Source organism: Hippoglossus hippoglossus, chromosome 9 (assembly GCF_009819705.1).
Source record: "Hippoglossus hippoglossus isolate fHipHip1 chromosome 9, fHipHip1.pri, whole genome shotgun sequence".
In the NCBI taxonomy this organism is placed as follows: Eukaryota; Metazoa; Chordata; class Actinopteri; order Pleuronectiformes; family Pleuronectidae; genus Hippoglossus; species Hippoglossus hippoglossus.
This window is the reverse complement of record NC_047159.1, coordinates 8387384-8408567: the sequence shown is the minus strand read 5'-3', so window position 1 is coordinate 8408567 and position 21184 is coordinate 8387384. Positions and strand designations below refer to the sequence as shown.

Below are 21184 nucleotides of genomic sequence, written 5' to 3'. Positions count from 1 at the left end.
TATCTTTATATACATATTTATTTTTGCTGTTTTGTGATATTTATGCTTGAACAATTGCTTGAACCATTATCAATTATCAGGATAGTTTGACTAATTGTTGCGTATCGCTATTGGTGGACCTCACAGTACACGTTGGAGGTTTAGACCGGGAGACTGCTATATTTCTCTCAGTGTCAGTCAGTCACAAGCTGCTTTCCTGGCAGACTATTTTTTCTCGCACCTGTCTGACTTGTGCATCTGCTTAATAAAGGCCAATGACTATGATGTCTGTGGCTGACTGCTATTTTAAACAGCAACGGTTGAGCTGCAGCATTAATAACTTCACAGTCATAGGTGAGACATACGAACATCAGCTTTTATTTGGTTTGACTCTCAGTGAATGTGTGTGTGTGTGTCACAGTGAAGAATGTAGGCTTTGTCGAGGAATGAGGGGGAGGAGGAGGAGGAGGAGGGAGTGATGACTAAGTGAGGAAGAGAGGAGGGAAGGCAGGCTCTTTGAGTCTTTTGTTTGGGACTGTTTCCCATTTTTTTCTGTCATCCTCTGCTGAATGCTGCCTTAACAAAATGATAACACAATAACAAAGCAACAAGTTGAGGTTGGAGATTCTGGATAAGGACAGAGAAGGGAAACCCCAAACTGAATAAACCTTTTTGTAACTTCTTACAACTAAATGTGGCCATAGTCGTGTGTAAGTGTGCATCCAAACCCATCTGGAGATCCACATACCAGGACAGAGAGGATGAAAAGAGAACGAGGCAAAACCATGGGAACAAAGACAGACAAGCCCCCAGAGGGAAACATCAAGAGGATGTGTGTGTGTGTGTGTGTGTGTGTGTGTGTGTGTGTGTGTGTGTGTGTGTGTGTGTGTGTGTGTGTGTGTGTGTGTGTGTGTGTGTGTGTGTGTGTGTGTGTGTGTGTGTGTGTGTGTGTGTGTGTGTGTTCTGTAGTCAGTGCTGAGTCATCGCTGGGCTGGCCAGGCAGATAGAAACCGGCTTCTGGGGGGGCCGGCAGCAGGGGCACAAGGGGGCACGCACTGAGCATGCTCCTCGAAGTACAGGAAGGGAATTGGTTGTTGTGACAGGACACATCCAGGAACTTTGGTGACGCAATATTTCACGATGCCAAGTTTTCGCTCAATCCGTGACGTACGCGTCCGCTGGTATGTTTGATGATACGAATGAAAAATAAAACGACGACGGCCTGTGGCGTGACACAATCTCAAGCATTTACATCTTTACTTCTCCCAACATGGTCGTTTAGGACACGTAGAGGGAGTGAGATGATGTTGGCCGAGCAATAACGAGACATGTTGCTCCATGTTTGGCCGACCACAGCGAGCGACCCCCCCCCCCCCCTTTCTTGTGGTTTTCTGTGATCTGTTGGACCACAGTCTGTGACTCCCCCCACACCAACCCACACACCCCGTATGCATACACACATGCACATACGCACATGCTCATACTTCCTTTATTTAGAAGACCCTTCTCTGCAGCACTGGAGGAAGATGGTATGTACTGCAGGCACATGTTGTAGTTTGAGAATGATAAACCAATGTTAATACGACTGAAGCTGAAGTCTGACTGTGAGTGTTTTCAACTGTCATTCAGCCACTCATGTCTACAGCAGTGTATAGAAATAAGCTATGGTTGCTATATAATGGATGTTGGTATCTTGAAAAACATCTCTGGGTTCTTAAGACATCAATGTTTTCATGCTGTTGCATGGTGCGATATTCTAACTGTGTACTCCTTTACTTGTAACACGTGACCTTAATCATAAACAAAATCTATCATGCTACAGTTTATGATCAGAAAAAGTTATTGCATATCTCTAAACCTCTGGAGAGGCACATATAAAAGTTATTGTTTTGCGACTCAGCTGTATGAGACAGTTGCAACTAATGATACAACATTTTAAGGACGTCTCATCCATAGACTGTCTTGCATCAGCAAGAGGCGTGTTGTTCTTTGCAAATGTTTCCTTCCTCCTAATCCTGTGGGTTGACCATACTTGTAATGTATACATCAGGGGATGACAAAAGGGGAACGTCTGAAGAGATGAAACATGTGGTTTAGTTCTTATTTAATACGTAGCAAAGCATCCTGTTTCCTCTTTAATGTTGAAACTATGTGGTTGACTCTTAAAACAAAACTCATTTCTGTTTAATTACAAAAGTAGCCAGTCCCTAACCAAGGTGTAAGAGCACGAGGGTAAAGTGATGCTTCAACATGACCGATGATGACATATTTTTGTGGCCAGTGAGAACGAGAATGACGAGCCTACTGAGATGAAACTAACCAGAATGTTGTGAATCAGCAATGTTGCAACAAAGGTGAAGAAAGTAGAGGAATGACAAATAGAATTGGACTGTGTAAAGCGCAAACCTCCACCAAGTCCCCTTAAATTCAATCAAGCCGCACCAAATAGATAACAGCATTAGGCGATTTGTAGGGGCGGAGAGGGGACGCCATCCCCTTTAAACCGAAATGACCAAAAAAACATTCCCCAGCCCCTCATCCTCTATGAGAGAGAGTGCTGTGTGTGCAGATGGAGAATCTATGTGTGCAAGTGAACACCCTATAGTTAAAGCTGATGGCGACCACGGGATCTGCAGTTTATATTAAAAGTTGAAACTGAATGACCATGAAAAGAACAGAAGGACAGCACTCTTTGTCTCTCCCTCTCTCTCCCACACAAACTCACTGACTGTGATAGTCAGATTGACCAACAGCCGCCATTTGACCCATGTTAGTGGCTGCGGGTCGTTGGCCATCCATAAAGATTTTACCATCTTCAGCAGGCAGGTAGGATTAAGCATAAACTCGGTGGATACAGTTTTCGCTCTGCAGGTTCATGCAACAAGCAGCATACAGCTCTCTCCTGCAGGGGTGTCATACCCCATACAGCTTACCAATCAGCTCCAAGAGCTAATCATCAGAGACTATTGGACCATCCTCCTTGGTATAGATTAGCAAATTGCCAACTAGATATATGTCCCATTAATATGTCCTGATAACAAGATTCCTGGATCCAATTTGTCCGGATCCACAACACAATTTAAAGGGTTCATTCTTGGCCCATGTCGCATCCTTCCAACACAATGTTTGTGAAAATCCATCGTGTAGTTTTTCCATAATCCTGCTGACGAACAAACAAACAAACCGGGGTGAAAACATAACCACCTTAATGACTTTAGCACCAACAGCTCAATGTATGCAAGGGCAATCTCCCTAAGAAAATAGAGAGTCATCTGAGTTGTGAGATCAAACTGCAAGTTGAACAGCGATAAAAATTATATTTATTCAGAAGAAATTTAGAGGGAGGAGCAATCAAGTGTTTTAGGGGTAAATGAAGTTGTTCTATCATTATCTGCTGAATTGATTGACTGAATAGGGGCTCGGATCCATGAGATGGTGCTGACATATGGACAGCTTCTCTTTTGGCTGAATTAAAAAAAAAAAAAGCAGAAGAAACAGGTCACATGTAAACACACAGATATGACTGAGCAGGCAGTGCGGTTGATTGAGAAGTTTTCCGAACGTACTTCCTCATTCACCGAGTCGGTCTGAATGACTTTAATACTGTTTTCATTCATTTCAACTACTTTAGTCAATATCAGTGCAATTTGGAGGTGACTCAGTCATCTTTATTGACTCCACATCACCTCACTCTGCTCATTTTCTCCTCACATTTTATTCATCTCGACAGATTTCCTCGATTCTCCCTCATATATATGCACTCAGTGTTTTTGCTGTTGACTTATTTTTCTCCTAAATTGGTTACCCATTGTCCCTTGAGTGAGCCGTGGCCATCCTTATCTATTAAGATATCCTCTGACTGGTTGATTGCCAGAGATTCTTTGTTGGCCCGTGTAATCTAATTTGGGCTGTTTAAGATTGATTGCCGATAAAACCAGACTTTTGGCCGTTCTATCTTGATGTTTAAACCATTTCAAACTTTTAAGTAGTTCAAAGAAATGCTGTCTGTTATTCCAGTTCCATCTTTAGTGCTCCAGTTCTTGCTCAACACTCCACATTATCTTGATTTGCCTCTAATTACATTTTCATATCTCTCCTCTGTTTGTCCCCCAATCATCTTATATTTCTCTCTTCTAAACCGTCCATCCTTCCAACCTTGTCTTCAAATCAACTCCTTTACCCCACCTCCTCTCCAACCATCCACTTCTCTTTTCCTTTTTCTTTTTTTCCCTATCTCTTCTACATTCTTTGTCTCACAGCAGTGATTCTCAGCCGGTCTGGTTACTGCAATGAATGGTAACACTATCCATCCAGCCAACACCACCACAACAGCAGGAGGAGGCCCTGGCGTGGCAGCGCCCCCGAGAGGCTGGAGCGAGTTCTGCGAGCTGCACGCCATCGCCACAGCCCGGCAGCTGGCTGGACACTACCGGAGCTTTGCCAGAGAGTGGCCACAGCATGACGTGCTCCCACCAGAGACTTTTTCCAAGCAGTTTACCGACCTCTTCCAGAAGCACTTCTGCTGCGAGGTTGACAAAGATGGCACTCCGCTCATACAGAACAGATGCTCTACCTCTACCGGTAGCGCTCCTTCCACATCTCCAGCGACCCGTCCCCTTCCATCACAGCCTGTGACTGGTCGATCGCGGATCACATCTTCGTCAGGAGTGCAGGACTATCGGGAGGCGGGCCGTCAAAGTGGAGGCGCTGCTCTATTTGCTTTGGTGCCACCAAAAGTGGAGCCGGTGGTCGTGAGCCGGGACCAGGAACAGCCCCTGCAATGTGCTGCGGGAAACTCCTTGTCGAGAAACCCGGGGGTGCTGAGAGGGTCAACTCGTAGTGTCGGCGGCGGGTCACTGCTGATGCATAGCCATGGCAACGAGGAGATCTCTGGCACCAATCGTCGTCGGCTATCTGACTCCTCAGCCTCCAACCCTGGACACGCTGACGTCACACACTTCTCTGTCAGTCAGATCCAGCAGACCGTAAGAAGGCTTTTTAAGAAGCGGCCCCTTCCTAACCCCCCCCCAACCCAGGACCTGTCCTCCAGCAACCCCAACCCCACCACCACCAACAACAACTCCCCAAATAATAGTGGCAGAGTGGGCGGGATTTACTCCACAAATGAGGAAGTGTCATCCTCCTCCTCTTCATCCCACTCTTCCTCTTGTCTGATCTCTGAAGCCACCCCCCCAGGCGCTTCACATTGGTCTGTGGCGGGAGTAGCATCTCACTTCCTGGATCGTTTACGTTGGTTACACAGCAGAAGCATGAGGCCGAGGAGGTCAGAGGTGAGCGGCTGCTGTAAAGAGGGCCAAATGAGGTACTTATTGGTGGATGACACTATCTCAGACTCTCAGCCCTGCTGGCAACGCTGCCGTCTGCTGGTCAGGAGGATCAGAGACGCTCAAGGAGGAGGAGGAGGAGGAAGAGGAGGAGGGGAGAGGTACCAGTTGGAGCTCTATGATCCTCCAAAGGTAGAAACACATGCTCATATACACATCTAAAAAAAAAAAAAGTACACTCTGACAATCCAGCACATTTATTTAGATTCAGGCTTCGACAGAGTAATGATTAAGTTATAGTTACAGCTGCCACTCTAAACAAAAAAACACAGAGATTTCGTTAAAATGAAGTCGGCTTGTCTTTTCATCCAGTTCAGTTTGCACGATAAATATATGTGGCATGCATAAAGTAAATATGCTGATAAATATTCCCACATGCGTTTAGTAGTTTATGCCTGTGTCTGCAGAGATTTATTGCAAGATTGCAATAAAATCTTGTACATATTTCATAAGGAAAACAGGATGTTGTGGATCTAGAAAGTTTTGTTTTATTTCAGCCTCTGCTGGATACACAAGATGTAAAAATTGTGTGGTGAGGAGTGAGTGGAGGGAGTGTCTGAAAGGCGACAGGCCACAGAACATTTTGTCTGATTGTTAAGCAGCCGACTGATCGAGATACATGGGCGCATCTGCTTATGTTTCTCTTTCTGTAACATGGTGAGATATGTCATTACCCTGGGTGGAGGTGTGCACTCTCCAATCACCCCTCTAGTTTGTGCTGTCGCATGAAGAAACACGACAAACACCGTGATGACATTTAGCTTTTCCACGGTGCTAACCAAGCTAAAAAAAGAACAAGAGTGATAATCTATTCACACTAGTTCTTGTTCATATAAGGGAAGTTGGATTTAATCTGATTCAGTCACATTGCTTTATAATACAGTCATTTCCATGCATTACTGAAGGTCATGCATTAGCTCTGCATTTGTGTTGTATATCTGAATTACCTCAAAGAATCAGCAACATTAGTCGTCTCCTCTGTTTTTACTCTTTGGTGATGGAGATATGCCTCCTACACTACTTCCTGTTTATCTAGGGTTTGCTTCAGCCAGTCATAACATTTCTACTTATTACTTTATAATTGAAGCATCAATTCAACAGTCAGAAGATAAGAAACAGTCACATTTAAAACCTATTTGTTTATTTGAGCAACTTTCCGTTCTAAGTTAGGAGTAAGAAAGCCCTCTTTTCTTTCCCCTGACTTTGCTTGACAGCTCATCACATCACAGCAGGATGTTTTTTTGTTTTTTTTCAAATGTGCTCGACTCCTCACATGAGACCTCATGACATAAAACCCTGCAATATTTCCAGATGGGGCCAGCTGCACATGTGCATGCACACCCAGTCCCCCAAGATCCCCAAACCAGGAATCAGAGCGGCTCAGTTGACTGTTTGAAGCAGAAATCAGTCTCTTCAGGGTGTGTGCAAGTGTGTGTTCGAGCAAAAACAGAGGTCAATGAAAATGAAGCTGCATGCATGTGTGTATCTGAGTCTGTTTTTGTGCTTGCAGTGTTTTATATTTAGCAGCCCTCAACTCGTCAGCCAGCTGCAGCCCTAACCATGTGTGTGTGTGTGAGGTAATTCAGTTGATGATAGAGCCAGAATCATGCATGTGGCTGCGTGTGTGTGTTGTTCAGAATGGGACGGCATTGGCAGGATCTGGCTGGTTGATTGCAGTGCTGCTTAAGTTAAGCCAACTGTATTGCTGCTCTTGAGTGCTCTCCCTCTGTGTGTGTGTGTGGGTGTGTGAGAGAGTGTGTGTTTGTGTGTGTATATGTGAGTATAAGTGTGTATAATCTTGGCAGGGCAGAGTTAAGGCCCTGAGAATGGCCTTAAAAGGAAGAAGAGCTGTGGAGCAGCATGCACACATTGTAACATACACAAGAGAAAGCACATGCATTCAACAGAAGTACCTTTAACAAAACAAACTTACAACACGTTACATATTCTGTAATAAAATGTTCTTTATTGTGGATATAAATCGGGCTTTCATGCATCTGCAGGCTTTTTCTTTAACTCTTTGTGCGACAGTGTGTGAGTCTGCATTTGCCTCCACACTGCACAGATAGTAATAATAATCCCAGCTGGAATTCTTTTGTATTTTTTTATTTATATTCTTCAGTGTGTGTCTCTTATTTGTAAGAAACAGCAGTAATATCAGTGACATCATTTAGCAGAAGAGAGGAAGCTGCATGGAAACCGATAATGTATTTGTGTGAGAAAGCTCTAGTCAGAGTGCAGTCACTAGTAATATTAGCCAGTCAGATTTTATACAACACGTTGCATTATTATCGGCTAATTTCCATCAGGCCGAATTTAATTAAACATGGTTTAATACACATTTAGTAAACAGGGTTTTATCTGTTAAAGATGTAGTTCCTCCTCTGGGTAAGCCTCTTTAAATGTCTGTATAGTTAAAACTGAGGGCAGTTTCACTTCTGTATAAGTATCAGGCCACATTCATATAAACAAAAAGAACATTTAAGCACCAGAGGATGTATATATTTTATTGGGAGGGGTGTGAAGATGAAATAAGACTCAGGAAGTTGCAGTGAGTGTTCTGCCGTTTATTACATGCACATACACACAGTTTGTAAAATTGTGCAACTTAACTTAATTAAAGTTTTTAATTGAAGTTGCAAGAATAAAAGCAGTTTTACAATATTAACACATATTAATCTAAATGATCGGTGTAAAAATAGTCCGAAATATTTATATATTTGATTGACCAAAGTGCAAAGTTCACTGCCCGATGATGTCCCATGTTGTCAAGTTGAGGTTTTTGATGCAGTGAATGCTGAATTCATAAAACCTGGAGAAGTGAAAGAATGTCATTGACCTTGAGAATGCGCCAAACATTCATGTTGTATTCAGAGATTTAATAGTGTATGTTTTTGATTGGAGAAAAATATGTTATTGTGCAGATTTAGTGACAAAATAACAGATCCGATGATTGTAACAATTGTTTTATTGCAGAAGTGAATCTTGTCTCGTCAGCTGAAAGGAGCAGAAGTCTCCACAATGTCCTCAGTGTTGTCTAAGACTTGGTCTTTATCTCGTCTCCGTCTTTAACTTCGGCCTTGAGAGCCTCGATGAGGACAAACTGACACCACGAACCAAAAACAATTCACAATTCTGACGTCGGTACTGATATGTTGCATTTTTTTTACATATCTGTATCTGTGCAGTCTCGAGTGATACTCAGCTGTGACTTTCCCTCACCTGAGTTAGTTGTTTCTTTTGCAGAAACCTTACTTTTTCTTTCATCTGACAGTGCAGTAGTCAAGGTTACAGACGAGGTTAGCGTCCTGCCAGGAAAACTTTGGTATTCTGTCTTCTAGAGTCAGTTCCCACAGACTGCTGCATTCTGACGGCGGATACGTTTCCTCAGACCTCCTGTGGACTTCATCTTAATCACACCACTCTCAACTCATCTCATCATTGTGTGTGTGTGTGTGTGTGTGTGTGTGAGTGTGTGTGTCTCTAATCTTTCCCACATGGTTTCATTTCATGCTGGTGTCTACATGTGCCTACACTATGTATCATGTTGCGCATGGAGTTTGTCGTTCCAAGTCTCTGTGTGTTTGTCTGTTCACTTTCACACACGTTTTTATGTATGTTGGCAAATTCGGTAAAAGCTTTGTCTTCGCATTTTCGGCTACGTTATGTGACACCTTTTCTTGAACCTTCAGTCAAAAGAAAATAGTATTTCCAGTAAAAGCCCCTCTTAAAATGCAAATATGCTTTTTTTACATTTGGTTTTACACGTCCTTCACTCTGCGTCTGTGTTTTTCCCTCAGTGCGCACTCTGCTTCTTCACTCTCTCACTGACAGTAAAAGCGGAGTTTGCAACATCAGTGGAAAATACTTTTCCAACGACCAGACGCTTGTGTCCATCTGTTCTGTGTTACTTGTTATACCTCAGTTTCTCATATGGCAACACGCAGTGTTAATTTGGCTCTCGTCACATACCACTACTAAATCTCCGAACACATGGACCGCAAGTCAGCTGCACCAGGAACGGAGGGAAGCCAATCTAGAGAGACACAAGGAAACTAGACAGCATGAGTAGTGTGAAATGATGATGAGGTAGACGAGCCAGCAAAGAGGAGAACAGACAGAGGGAGATCAATGTGTGTCTGTATTATTGTTTGAACTCAAGGTTTGCAGATTTCTCAATATGACAGACATTTTTCCTCAGAGGTTTCCAGGATGTGCTTATAAAACTGTTTTTAGCTCTTCAGGTTGTTTTGGGGATTTTAGTTTTAGACTCAGAAGAACCGGTCCAATTTAATTTATGCTTCTTTGAAGCCATGCACATTTTAACACATCTTCATCTGTGGTTAACACAAGGATCAAGGTGAATGGGTTTTTTTTGTTGTGCCGCTCGAAAAATTAGAAAATTGCATTTAAACAAATTGACTTTACAGAAACAATGTTTCACTTCTTGAGGGGAAATATTCAGACGTCAATGTGCACAGTTTTCACTGGAAATATATTTTTGGTTCTACTTTCTGTTTGCATAACGGGTAATTCCATGAGTATTTAAGATTTTTATGGCAACCCCAAGGCCTTCATCAGCCAAAAGGTCATAAACCATTGGCCATGTGATTCAATTCAAAGGACATGACTCTGAGTGGTGGAAAAGCTTTAATGCTAAATCTAAACCGACCTCGGCAATAACATTTAGGGCTGAAATGATCAGCTGAATAATCAATTAGTCGTTCAACAGAGTATTGATTATCAGTGGCTTAGTTTAAGCAATTAAAATAAACTGATAATTCTCATTCTATTCTCAATTCAGCTCCTGTGATGTGAAACTTGAAAATTAGTTTTGTATTATTTAAGTAATTTTAAGAAGTTTTATTTGGGCTTCAGGGAATTGTGATCAATTGTGAAAAATTGATTTTCACTATTATTTGACACTTAATAGACCAAATAACTGATAATTTGCAGCCCTAATGAATTTCTACTGCTTCCTGCTTTGTTTTGGTTTTAATCAAATGTGATATTTTGGCCTCATAATCTTGTGTTTGGCCATGTAGGCCAGGACGCCCCAGAAGTTTTAGACAGCATATCGGCCTCAGCTGATATGAGTATTCAGAGCAGAGACTATTTCTACAGAGAGAACAACCTTAGTTTCATTTCACGTCATCACAGTCCTTGTATCTCACCCACAGAGTCAAATGTTTTCCTCTCTTCAGGGATTTAGTTTCATGAAAACTAGAAATTATGCCTTGAAGTGACTGAGTGAGTCATGTAATGGATGTGTGCGTGGGTTCACACGCATGCTTGTGTATTCATAAGATGAATGTGTTCACCACATGTGTAAAATCATGTCACAAATCCATTGTAAAATTTGATGAATGGAAAAGCCGTGAGAGTAGATGTTCTCTTGTTGATCTCCTGTGGTTTATTAAACGGACTCACTGCTGATTTCGGCTCTTTGGTTTCTCTCTGCTGACCTTTCTTAACGCGCCTCTCGCTTTTTCTAATTTCACGTCCCCAGATCTGTATCTTGTACGGGCCACAGAGAGCCGAGGGAGGTTTGGTGGGAAAACCGGGTTCGCGAAAAGATCGAGTTTTGCATCTGTGCATAATCAATGGGTTGGTTAAGGGTTTAGTCAGATGATTGGCAGTTACCATTTAAGGAAATATTGAAAAATAATTTTCGAGAGCCAAACGTATTTTTGGTTTATTTTGTGAGTCGTTTAAAACCCAAAGATATTTCAAACGAGGTCGAACTGAGAAAAGCAGCACATCCTTGTCTGGAACCAGCAAGATTGTGTCGTGTTTGCTTGAGAAATATCTTTAACAATTAATTAACTATCTAGTGTACAAATTGTAATATATCCCCTAAATATACACGACAAAACTGTATATATGTGAAAACGATGTTCATAATGTAGCCCTTTTCAAACTCTGCATCCAAGTTGTCGTGGTTTGTGAGGATGCTTTCATCAACTGAAAGCTCCATGTTGCAAGGTTAAAAGTTGTAAATTACAGTGAAGAACTTGGACAAAAGCAGCAGCAAAAACTGGATAAACAAGTGCATAAAACGGATATAAATCAAATAGAAACCTTGTGAAAGCATGAAATGATATGACAGGAACATGAATCAAGCAAAAGCTGTATCCGTTTAAAATCTAAACGACACCTAGTCCCAGTGATCAGAAAACTGGATCACGTCACAACTTTCCACTCTCTTCAGTGCAGTTTCTGTAGCCACAATAAAATGGAGGATTTCTTTGAAGCCTTATGTTGGCGGATTTGTAAACTGGTCGCTGTCTGTATAGAGTTTCCAGCTAGATTCAGTCTTTTGGCTTATAATTCTGTGTTTTGCTTCTTAATTAAAAGTCATCATACACCACACTTGCATGAAAGTGGGTTTAAGGGATTAAGGCTAGAGTAGAAAGCCAGTGTTTGTCCGCAGTCAGCAGTAATGACTCTTGTCAGGAATACAGTGAGTCACAGAGAGATCCTACCAAGTTAAAAAAGCCACAAATCTCAAAGGAAAGCTCTCGGTGTAAATATAATTAAAGGCTTCAAAAGAACTAAAACCTCTCACATGTTGTAGACGCCATACAGGAGATCACTAGATAATAATCTGCAACTACCACGAGTACAACTCTCTGACCCCTTTTTCTTTTATCTTACTGGTTTCTGGTCTCACTTGTTGGTTTCATGTTCAGTCATAATATTAATGCGTGATGTGATATGCTTCAAGTACAGAGTTGTTCTTGAAAAGCGCACGCTGTGGGCTGGATCAGCAGGTTGATAGACCAGACCAGCAGCTTTTTTTAAATGGAGAACAAATATTCTGTTTCAATATACGAAGCCATATAGATGTTATAAAATGTTTGAACAAAAAGGTTCAACATGACATTTGTCGCTTAATATGCTGTCTAATGCTGGTATTTAGATCCATTTAGATCATGAATAGGATGAGGAACCAGTAGGTTTCATGCTCTTGTGCATTGCACAGTTTGACTGAAGGTCGGCACGGCAGTGAAAGAGCTGGAAGATAAATCTATTATGTACCCAGTCTTGAGCCTTGAGGGACACCTTTATTTGGACTTTCTTTGGATTTTTTTATTTAAAACCATGGGCAACAACAGTTTGAACTCCAATAAAAGATGATTTGTGCAAGTTGTAAACCTGCATCAAAACCTGCACAAAGCAACTAACTGTAATAAACAGGATTGAAAGCCTTGGACACATCTACAAGTGCAACACGGACCAGCAGAAAAAGTTGTTTGTTCTCATTTTATTAGGTCATGAACTCTGCTCAGAGAGTTGTCCTGCTAGGATACTTGAGGGGACTCCTCTGAGTCTATGCTCTCAGGGTTAGGGCAGTGGAAGATGAGCATTTTGGTGATATTCTTTGCTTTTGCTGATTCTGTTGTTTTTGCGGACTTCATGGAATTGTGAAATTATGAAGGGATGCGAGTCAGCGCTGCCGAGATAATGTTCTCTGCCAGAGTCACCTCTTTTTAAGTTGAGTGAGCATGTGTAAATATCTTGGGCCTTTTACATGAGTCATGAATAGGAAATTGACGAGCAGATACTTGCAGCTACAGGTTTACATTGTAGAAATTAACTTGCTTTGCAGGGTTTTGTTCCTGGTAAGTAGGTGTCAAGGCTTCCAGGTACAATAGGATGAAATATGTCATGTTTTTCAACTGTAAATATTTGTGTATATTTAATTATTCTTTTTTTTTTGGCGTACATTTGATTCAATCAGGAAAATGACTGAAAAGTACAGCAAATTAAGTCAAGATGTGGTGAACAACAAAGCCCACTGCAGATATTTAACTACAGTGATACCAGCTTTTCACAGCATTTGTTACTTTTGTTTATGTTTGTTTAGGTCTAATGAAAACTTTGTTCTCACTCAGAGTGGAAAACTTCTCTCTGTGTGTTGAAAATGCCTGAATGTGGGAGGAGTGTGTGTGTGTGTGTGTGTGTGCATCAAAATCAAGAGAAACATCTAAAGGAAGTAGAGTGGTTAGAGTCATGTGGTCAAGATGTTTGTCAGATCTCTTGCTCTACCTCTTTCTAGTTCTGTGTCTTTTTCTGCAGAAAGAGAAGTTGTGTTATCTGTGTGTGCGCGGGCGCCTGTGTGCTTTCGTGCGTGTGTCCACCTGCATTAATCAACACTCTACATGTATGGATCAATACACTTTGGTGTTGACAGTAAGGTTCATGCCTCTCAAATGTGCGCATTTCCTCCTGTCATAACCTCTGTTGTGCGTGTGTGTGTGTGCATGTGCGTGTGTGTAACCTACAACCACAGTGTCAGTGCACATGACCTTGCTGAGTTGGCTGTGGAAAGCCCCCAAAGCAAAGCTGTGCAACATTGTCACAGCAGTTTTCTCTTGGCTTCTGCTCTTCATATATATATATATATATATATATATATATATATACACACACACACACATCTCCAAAATAAATAAAACTGTTTTTAGAATGAACCGGAACTTTTTCTGAAGTTCTCATAATTGCATAAAAGACCTCTAATGAATGTGTTGTGTATGCATTTGCCGTTTCATTGTAGACTTGTGTGGAAAATGCATTGATACGTACAGCTACTCGCCCACATCTCTCTCTCTCACTCTCTCTCGCATTGACAATGGCCTTGTCTGTCATAGGGGAGCCGGTCATCTGGAGCAGCCGTAGAAATCCTGCTGCATTGGTTGCCCCTTCAAAATAATTAATAATAGGTTATGTTTTCATTTACGTTAGTTTGTCTGTTAGCATTGCACCAAAAACTGCTGGACGAACACTTAGTGTTAGGATGTGTTATTGGTCAGGAAAGAACCCATCAAACCTTGGTTTTTAATTCCAAGTTGTGCAATAGGGTGTTTTTAAGCATTTTACTAGATTTCTGAGAATAATCCGTAATTATCTTGATAAAAAAAGCTTGTTTGTTTGTATGTTCAGTGGCATCTGGGAGTGTATGCAAGTGTTGCAGATTCAAATACAAATATGCGGAGGTGTACCTACAGAATGAGGTACTCATACTATGTGCCGTCTAGTTGTTAAAGATATTACCATCCTCAGCATATATAGACTAAAGAATTAAGCAATAAATTGAGAAAATAAGTGGCAGATAAATTGATATTGAAAATAATTCTTAGTTGCAACCCTTTTCTACTTATTAATAAATGTTTGTCTGCCTTAATGTTTTTTTATTCCTCTTATACTTTCACAGTAAGAAGGTGGTCTTGGTTTTACATTTCATTCTGTGTGGTATCATAAATATCTAACATTTAATTTGTTGAACTCTGTAGAAACCTGTGTGCACATGTCTGTGTATCCTCTGTGCTCCGGCCCTCTCCTCTCCTCTCAACACTTTTCCTCTCAGCTTTATTCTGAGTCACATCTCCAGCCTCCATGAGCCCCCCCCCCCCCCTGATTCTCTCTGGGCAAGTCGTTAGCATGGTTTCCATTACAGGGCCAAGCACAGCTAGCATTTACTCATTATCTGTGCCTCTCAGTTTCCCCTCCAAAAAAAAAAAATCCCCCAAAATCAGTTACTCACTTTTTTTCATCCCTTTGCCAACGGAGATGATTTGTCAGTTGAGTCGTAGCTTCTCACTAAGCAAACTTTGCCGTCTGATCCTGTGATATAAACATTCAGAGTTTTCTCTGGCCCTGGCAGGTCCCACTTGGCATCGAGTCGTGTGTGGAAAATGTTATCGTGACGAGATCTCCTTCCCTGTATAAACCTGGTTCTGGCTCAGTGGTGCAGGATCTGTAGTCACAAGGGGCAAAACTGCACAGTCAGGTTTATTCTGAGACAATGGTGCAGCACTGGCCAGGAGGGAAAGGAAGGGCAAGAGAAAGTTTTCCTTTCCCAACTTATGGACATGTCCCTGTTTCAGAAATCAGTAATCGTAGTTTTATGAAATGCATGATGAAAAGTAGAGCTGCAACTAATGATTATTGTCATTAATGATTATTTGTTTGGTGTGTTAAACATCAGAAAAACGGTACCTGTATAATTCCTAGAGCACAGGGTGACATCATCAGATGTATTTTTTTGTTGAGACAAGACACTAAAGCACAAGAACTTGTGTAATTGTAAACTGCAGTAATTTCTCACATTTGAAAACCTGGAAGACAAAACTGTTTTTTATGTTGCTTTAAAGTTACAAAATACTAAAATGTAATGGATACACAAATATGGTAAAGAATAGAATATGCAGTATGTTGCAGTTTGCTCTGACACCACTTTCTATTGCTTTTTTTTTTACCCATTTTACCCTTTTTGTATAATCGATTTTATAACTTAATGTGACTTGCTTTTTTTTTTTTACTTTTCATTCCCTATTTAAAATCAGTTCAGCATAGTATCAAGCATTTGTATAAGATTTTCTTTTATATTTGCCACCATTTAAAAAAAATTAGATCCACTTTTGGTATTTTCCTTAGAGGTGCCACCAGAGTTCAATTTAAAGCTGCAGGTTTGATGACATAGAAAATTGGCTTTACACAGTTGCATGAAAAACAAAGTATTAGGAATCACACACTTGATTTTGTTGGGTGAGGAAGAAGTTTCACACATTGGGGAAGAATACGACTTTTCTACACATGTACAGTTACACACAACACACCCTTAACTGGCCAGCGCACATATACACACCCATAACTGACACATGTCTGGTATGACACATGTGGATGAGCAGCACTCAATTCTTCTCACACACACACACACACACACACACACAGGCAAACAATTTTCCATCCACTGTTGAATTAATTTTGTGCTTTTGAAACTTTTGAAATTTGTTCTTTAAATCACTCTGCTGGTGTCCATGCACTTATTAAACATACACAGTAAAGATGATACAAACAGGACAGAATGGTTGATTACAAGTATTTAAACAATTTTCAGATAAAAAACTTCTCATGTTGGAGGTGATTCTTCATAAAGAAACTCAGCTGCTCTACTGTGCCTGTGTGTATGTGTGTATGTGTGCACACATTCATGCTCTGTTCACCGCTACACAAAGTCACATGGTAAGTCTTAACTGATCCACTTCCTCATGTTACGGGATATTTAACCTGCACCTTGATGAGCTTTGAAACTGAGGTTGTCTCGCTCATCACAAAGTTTTGTCTCACTCTGGATAATTTATCTTGGGTAGATGATTTTAATATTATAATATAAAGATCAAAATATAAATTGCAATAGTCACACTGGAACAGTAGTCGAGGCCAAAATGACCTGGCGAATGTTGTCATGCATATCGCCAGACATGTGTCCACAGAGATTTACTCCATCTAAGAGAGTTTGGAAACTTATCCCTTTTTTTGGGAGCATATTTGTCTTTTTTTAAATTGTTTTTTATTTCATTCCTTATTGGTGACAGTAGAGAGGTGACAGGAAGTGAGAGGGGAGGGAGGAAGCCTACAGGCGAACTCGAATCAGGGACGCTGTGACCTCATGGTCAACTTGATCCCTGCCTATAGGCTCCCAGGAGGATGCTCCGGACGTTGCCTCATACAGGGACACTGCCATGTCGTTTGCTTCAGGCTCACAAGCCGTATTCACTTTTGTTACCACTCTAATACAATGGGAGATGAATGCAGTATTGTATGTGGTGCGTAAAGAATGAGAGCTATTTATAATCAATTCCCAAAGAAACATGTATGTCTAAAACTAATGTGCCGGCTACTCACGTCTGTGGATGATCTTGAGTAACTGATTATTATTTATTTTCTAGAAAAATCTGTTTTCCAGGCTAGACAGACGATGGTCAAGTTTTATAAATGTTATTATTTTCTGTGCTGAATACACAACAAATAAAACGGCACCCTCTCTGTTGTGTTTCACCCATGAAGAAATGTCAAGATGGTCAGGTTGGGAAATGTGTTTCTTGCACAATCTAATGTGTCTTGCACAAGCTAATTCTTTAAGGGTCAATGTACTCACAGAAATAATGCATAACTTTATGTGTATTTATACAACAATGCATACTATACAGTGTCTGAATAATTTATCTATGTACCAGGAATGAGAAGAAATATGCAGTTGTGTTTATAACCGAACAATTTAAATCGTGAAACTGGTGTTTAGTGCTCTGAACAGTTCTTCTGCCTAGCCTCATGCATTGGAGGATTTTTTCAGCTTTCGTATATATTAGGACTTTTGAAGTAGTTCCCTAACTATCCTAATTCTTTTTAATTTTATCGAACTCAGAAACATGTCACCACATTCCCCTCTGTCAGCCGTGCTAATTGGTCTGTTCTTGTGTGTGTAAAACCACAGCTAATTCATTTACGAGGAACTGCGCTCAGTTCTGTGAATCTTGGAGTGGGCTGTCTTGACTTCTCCATAGACAGTATGTCAGTATTTCTGAGAAGTATACGAGAACAGGAGCGTGATGATCTGACACATTTATTCATTACTGAAGGCTACGTCTCTGACAGCTTCTGACAGGTTTCCAAGAACACACTCATCTCGATCTGTGTTGGTAACCCCACAAGTAGCACTCGCTCTGTGTGTGTGTGTGTGTGTGTGTGTGTACATGTGTTCTCTCCACATCCTCCATGATGCCACAGATAGAGCAGATTGTGAGTGTGATCAGTTCTAGTGATCTCCACTATTGCACATGTACCAGATATCAGTGTGAACAGAGGTGACTGTGAGTTTTTCTCAAGATTTCGAAACATTTTCCTGCAGTGTGACAGAGCAATAGCCACTTCTTGATCACTGAATTGAATAAAGAAAAACAACTAAAAACCTTTCATAGTAAATGGTTTTACAGTCATGTTATCTGGCTGTATGCAAAAATAATGTACATTTGATTATTTTTCGCTTAAATTGTAGATTGTAGATTTTATTGATATAGTATAGTTAGTATAGTTATGTGCTCACAGCTGCTCACTGTGGACATAAGCCAACAATAATTGTAATAGTTAAAGGATAATATTCAAAGAGAATCTGTGAAATATCCCTTTAATAAGTTTTTTATTTCACGAAGGAGGCTCCGTTTTCTTTCCTGTCTTTCTGTCTGTTAGAAGGAAAACATAAAAACTACTCTATCGATTTTATTGAAACTTGGTGGGCAGGTGGGACATGGGCCAATCGAGAAGCTAAACATTTAGGATTTTTTTTCCCACTTTCTTTAACATGGCAAGATGCTCCCTCTGAGCGCCCTTTTTTTTGTTTTTTAAACCCTCCTTAACCTAATGCTATAACATAACTTTAGATAAGATAAGATTCATGCTAAATTTAACTGCATTATTATAATTTTTTTTATTGTTATTTTTGTTGGTTTGTCTTTATACTAGCTGTGGCAGTGTAAATGAAAATAAACTGCTGATAATTTTGAAGTAACTGTAGTTGTAGAGTTTTTAAGGAGCATTTTCCAAAAGGAGATTTTGTTAAGAATAAACAATCATTACAGCTGCTTGCTAATAAAAATCTGTTTTGGAAAATGTTTACAAGTAATGATCTCCACCAAGTTCTAGATCTGATTAATTGCTGCACACAGAAGGAAAAGTTTAGTTTCCCTCGTCATGGGGGAAACAAGGAGTGAGCCGGCATCAGAGGATCTATTTCTGCAAACCTCAGGAGTGTTCATCTGTGTGAGACAGGCAACAGGTGGTGGAGGCTGGCACTAGAGTAGAGCGGCGAAAACAATGCCAGCTGCTGCAGATCACTATAGTGTTAGCTGCAGCTGTAGCTATTGTATAAACACATTAAAAGAGAAAGTCATTTTTCTCTACGCACATACTGGGAGTGTGTGCACAATGGACAGGATCCAGGCTGAGCTTTAAGCTGCAGGCAGATCATTAAAATCCTGTAACATGAGCCAGATGTGATATCTGTGGTTTTGTTATTGTCAATAAATATCAAGAAAAGACCAAAAAACATTAGTGCGTTAAACGTTCGCTTGTTCGTCTTGTAGTTTCCAACTTCCCCAGCCTGTTTGTGTCACTCAGCACCGAACCCATGTGTCCCTACTGAAGACGTGCAGCTTTACAAATGGGTTGCAAATGTATGTTTTTAATTAAGTTTGAATACGTTTCTGAAGCAGCCAGGAAACTGTAGTTTTTAGCAGTTTGGCAAACTGGATAAAATAATGTAATGTGTGAGTGTGTGAGTGTCTGCAGCAGCAGGACGGTGTTTGTGGCGAGGACAGAAGACAAACTACAGTGACCACGTCTCACCAAGATGCGTTTTTCACCATTTTAATGCCCAATTTCAAAAACCTGAACAGAAACACTCATATAATGGAGGATTTTTTTATGAATATTGAGTCCAGTACAAACCTAATCACACCTAAAATAGAACCACTAAGTCAAAGTGTCCGTGTGTGTGTGTGTGTGTGTGCGTGCGTGCGTGCGTGCGTGCGTGCGTGCGTGCGTGCGTGCGTGTGTGTGTGTGGTATAACTGTGCATAAATGCTTTCCAGAATCTCTCCAGAGAGCTGGTAGCCCTGCAGGTCAACCCAGCAACACACACACACACACGCACACACCCCGGACATCATTGGCTGCGGTGACCCTCGGAGGGACAGAGGAATGTTGAGTGTCAAGTTAGTTGCCGTGGTGACGGCCTTGAGAAAGGGACCCTGGGAAGATAGTTCTGGACTTCAAACTTCCTGTGTGTCACCCGTGTGTGTGTGTGGGTGTGTGCACTCTAACCGTAGATGTGTCTGTGACTGCGTGGGCGAGAGGCTGCGCCGTTTCATCTGTCGCCGTGTCACTTGTTTGTTTGTGAGTTACTCTCATCAACTGTTTATGCTTGTGTCCGAGTGCGTAAACCTGGGGGAAGTTTGTCCCGAAAACATCCTTTACTTATTTTATTGTATTACTTTTATGTTACGAAGTTAATGTTTATTCATTTGAGTTAAATCTTTAAAGTCTTAGTTGTGAAGAAAAGAAGGTTGGAAATGTTGCAAAATATCCAATGTAGACATCACAAGAAAATTACTTAATAGCATTTTTTATTATTTTCATTATCATTTTAACATAATTGATTGATTGATTGATCACAATGTATAGTGAAAAATATCCCTTAAAGCCCATCTAGAATCCACAGATCTGAATTTATAGTGACATTCAACTGAGAAATCCTCACATTAGAGACTATGTGCAGTCATAGCACTAAAACCTGCACGACTTCATTTTAAATGTTAGCAGAGATCCAAACGTTTGTAGAGTTTGACAGGAGGAAATGTGCAGTGTAGAAAAAACACATCCACCAGTAAGTATCACCACAGTACAACACTTGGTAGACAACTACAGTCAGAGCCAAATACGTGAGGACAGAACATGCAAGGACAAGAATATCCGATTCAAGACTTTCAGATGACACATAGTAACTACAAATATCTGGACCACATTGTCATCATTGCATATCTGTATCATATTCCCGTGTGAGTGTGTGAGTGTTTGAAGTCGACATATTGCTGAAAGTTGACTCAATCTGAAAAGAACAAGGAGTGAAAACTGAAAACGCCACCAGATTCATAATCTCAATAGTTATTGAGCCCTATTATTTTTAGTCAGTAACTAAACAGCTACAACAAAGACTTCTTTGAATTATGAGTTGTTAACTTTTTTGAAATGTACAAATATTGTGAACTCTGGGTCATTAGTGGATCTAGGTCATGGACACACAGTACCTTGTGGTTACTGTGGTAGATAAAATCTGAATTCATTTCAAATACACAAACCAGAACCATGCAACTAAAAGAACACACTGTAAAAGATGGTGCCATATTAGTATTATTTTTTTTACTCCAGTCACTTTCCTCATATTTCTAAAAGTTGCTGAAGACTTTAGTTTGTATAAAAACAATGGACATAGATGCCAGATCTAAAGAGTGAATTTACACT

The 21184-nt window shown here is 40.7% G+C and overlaps 1 protein-coding gene across 4 annotated transcripts in view; it reads left to right on the top strand.

Moving 5' to 3' along the window:
- Positions 1–21184, top strand: part of sh2b3 (SH2B adaptor protein 3) — a 48159-nt gene that overhangs the window by 11289 nt on the left and 15686 nt on the right. For 2 of the 4 annotated variants that reach the window (XR_004615079.1, XM_034597024.1), the window contains exon 2: positions 4239–5456. Coding sequence is in view for 3 of the 4 variants with exons in the window: in XM_034597024.1 (XP_034452915.1) it covers positions 4269–5456 (1188 nt within the window). In the remaining variant the exon portion in view is untranslated. Of the gene's footprint in view, positions 1–914; positions 1509–4238; positions 5457–21184 lie in introns of those variants that run through there. The other 2 variants (XM_034597023.1, XM_034597022.1) reach the window with 2 other exon arrangements.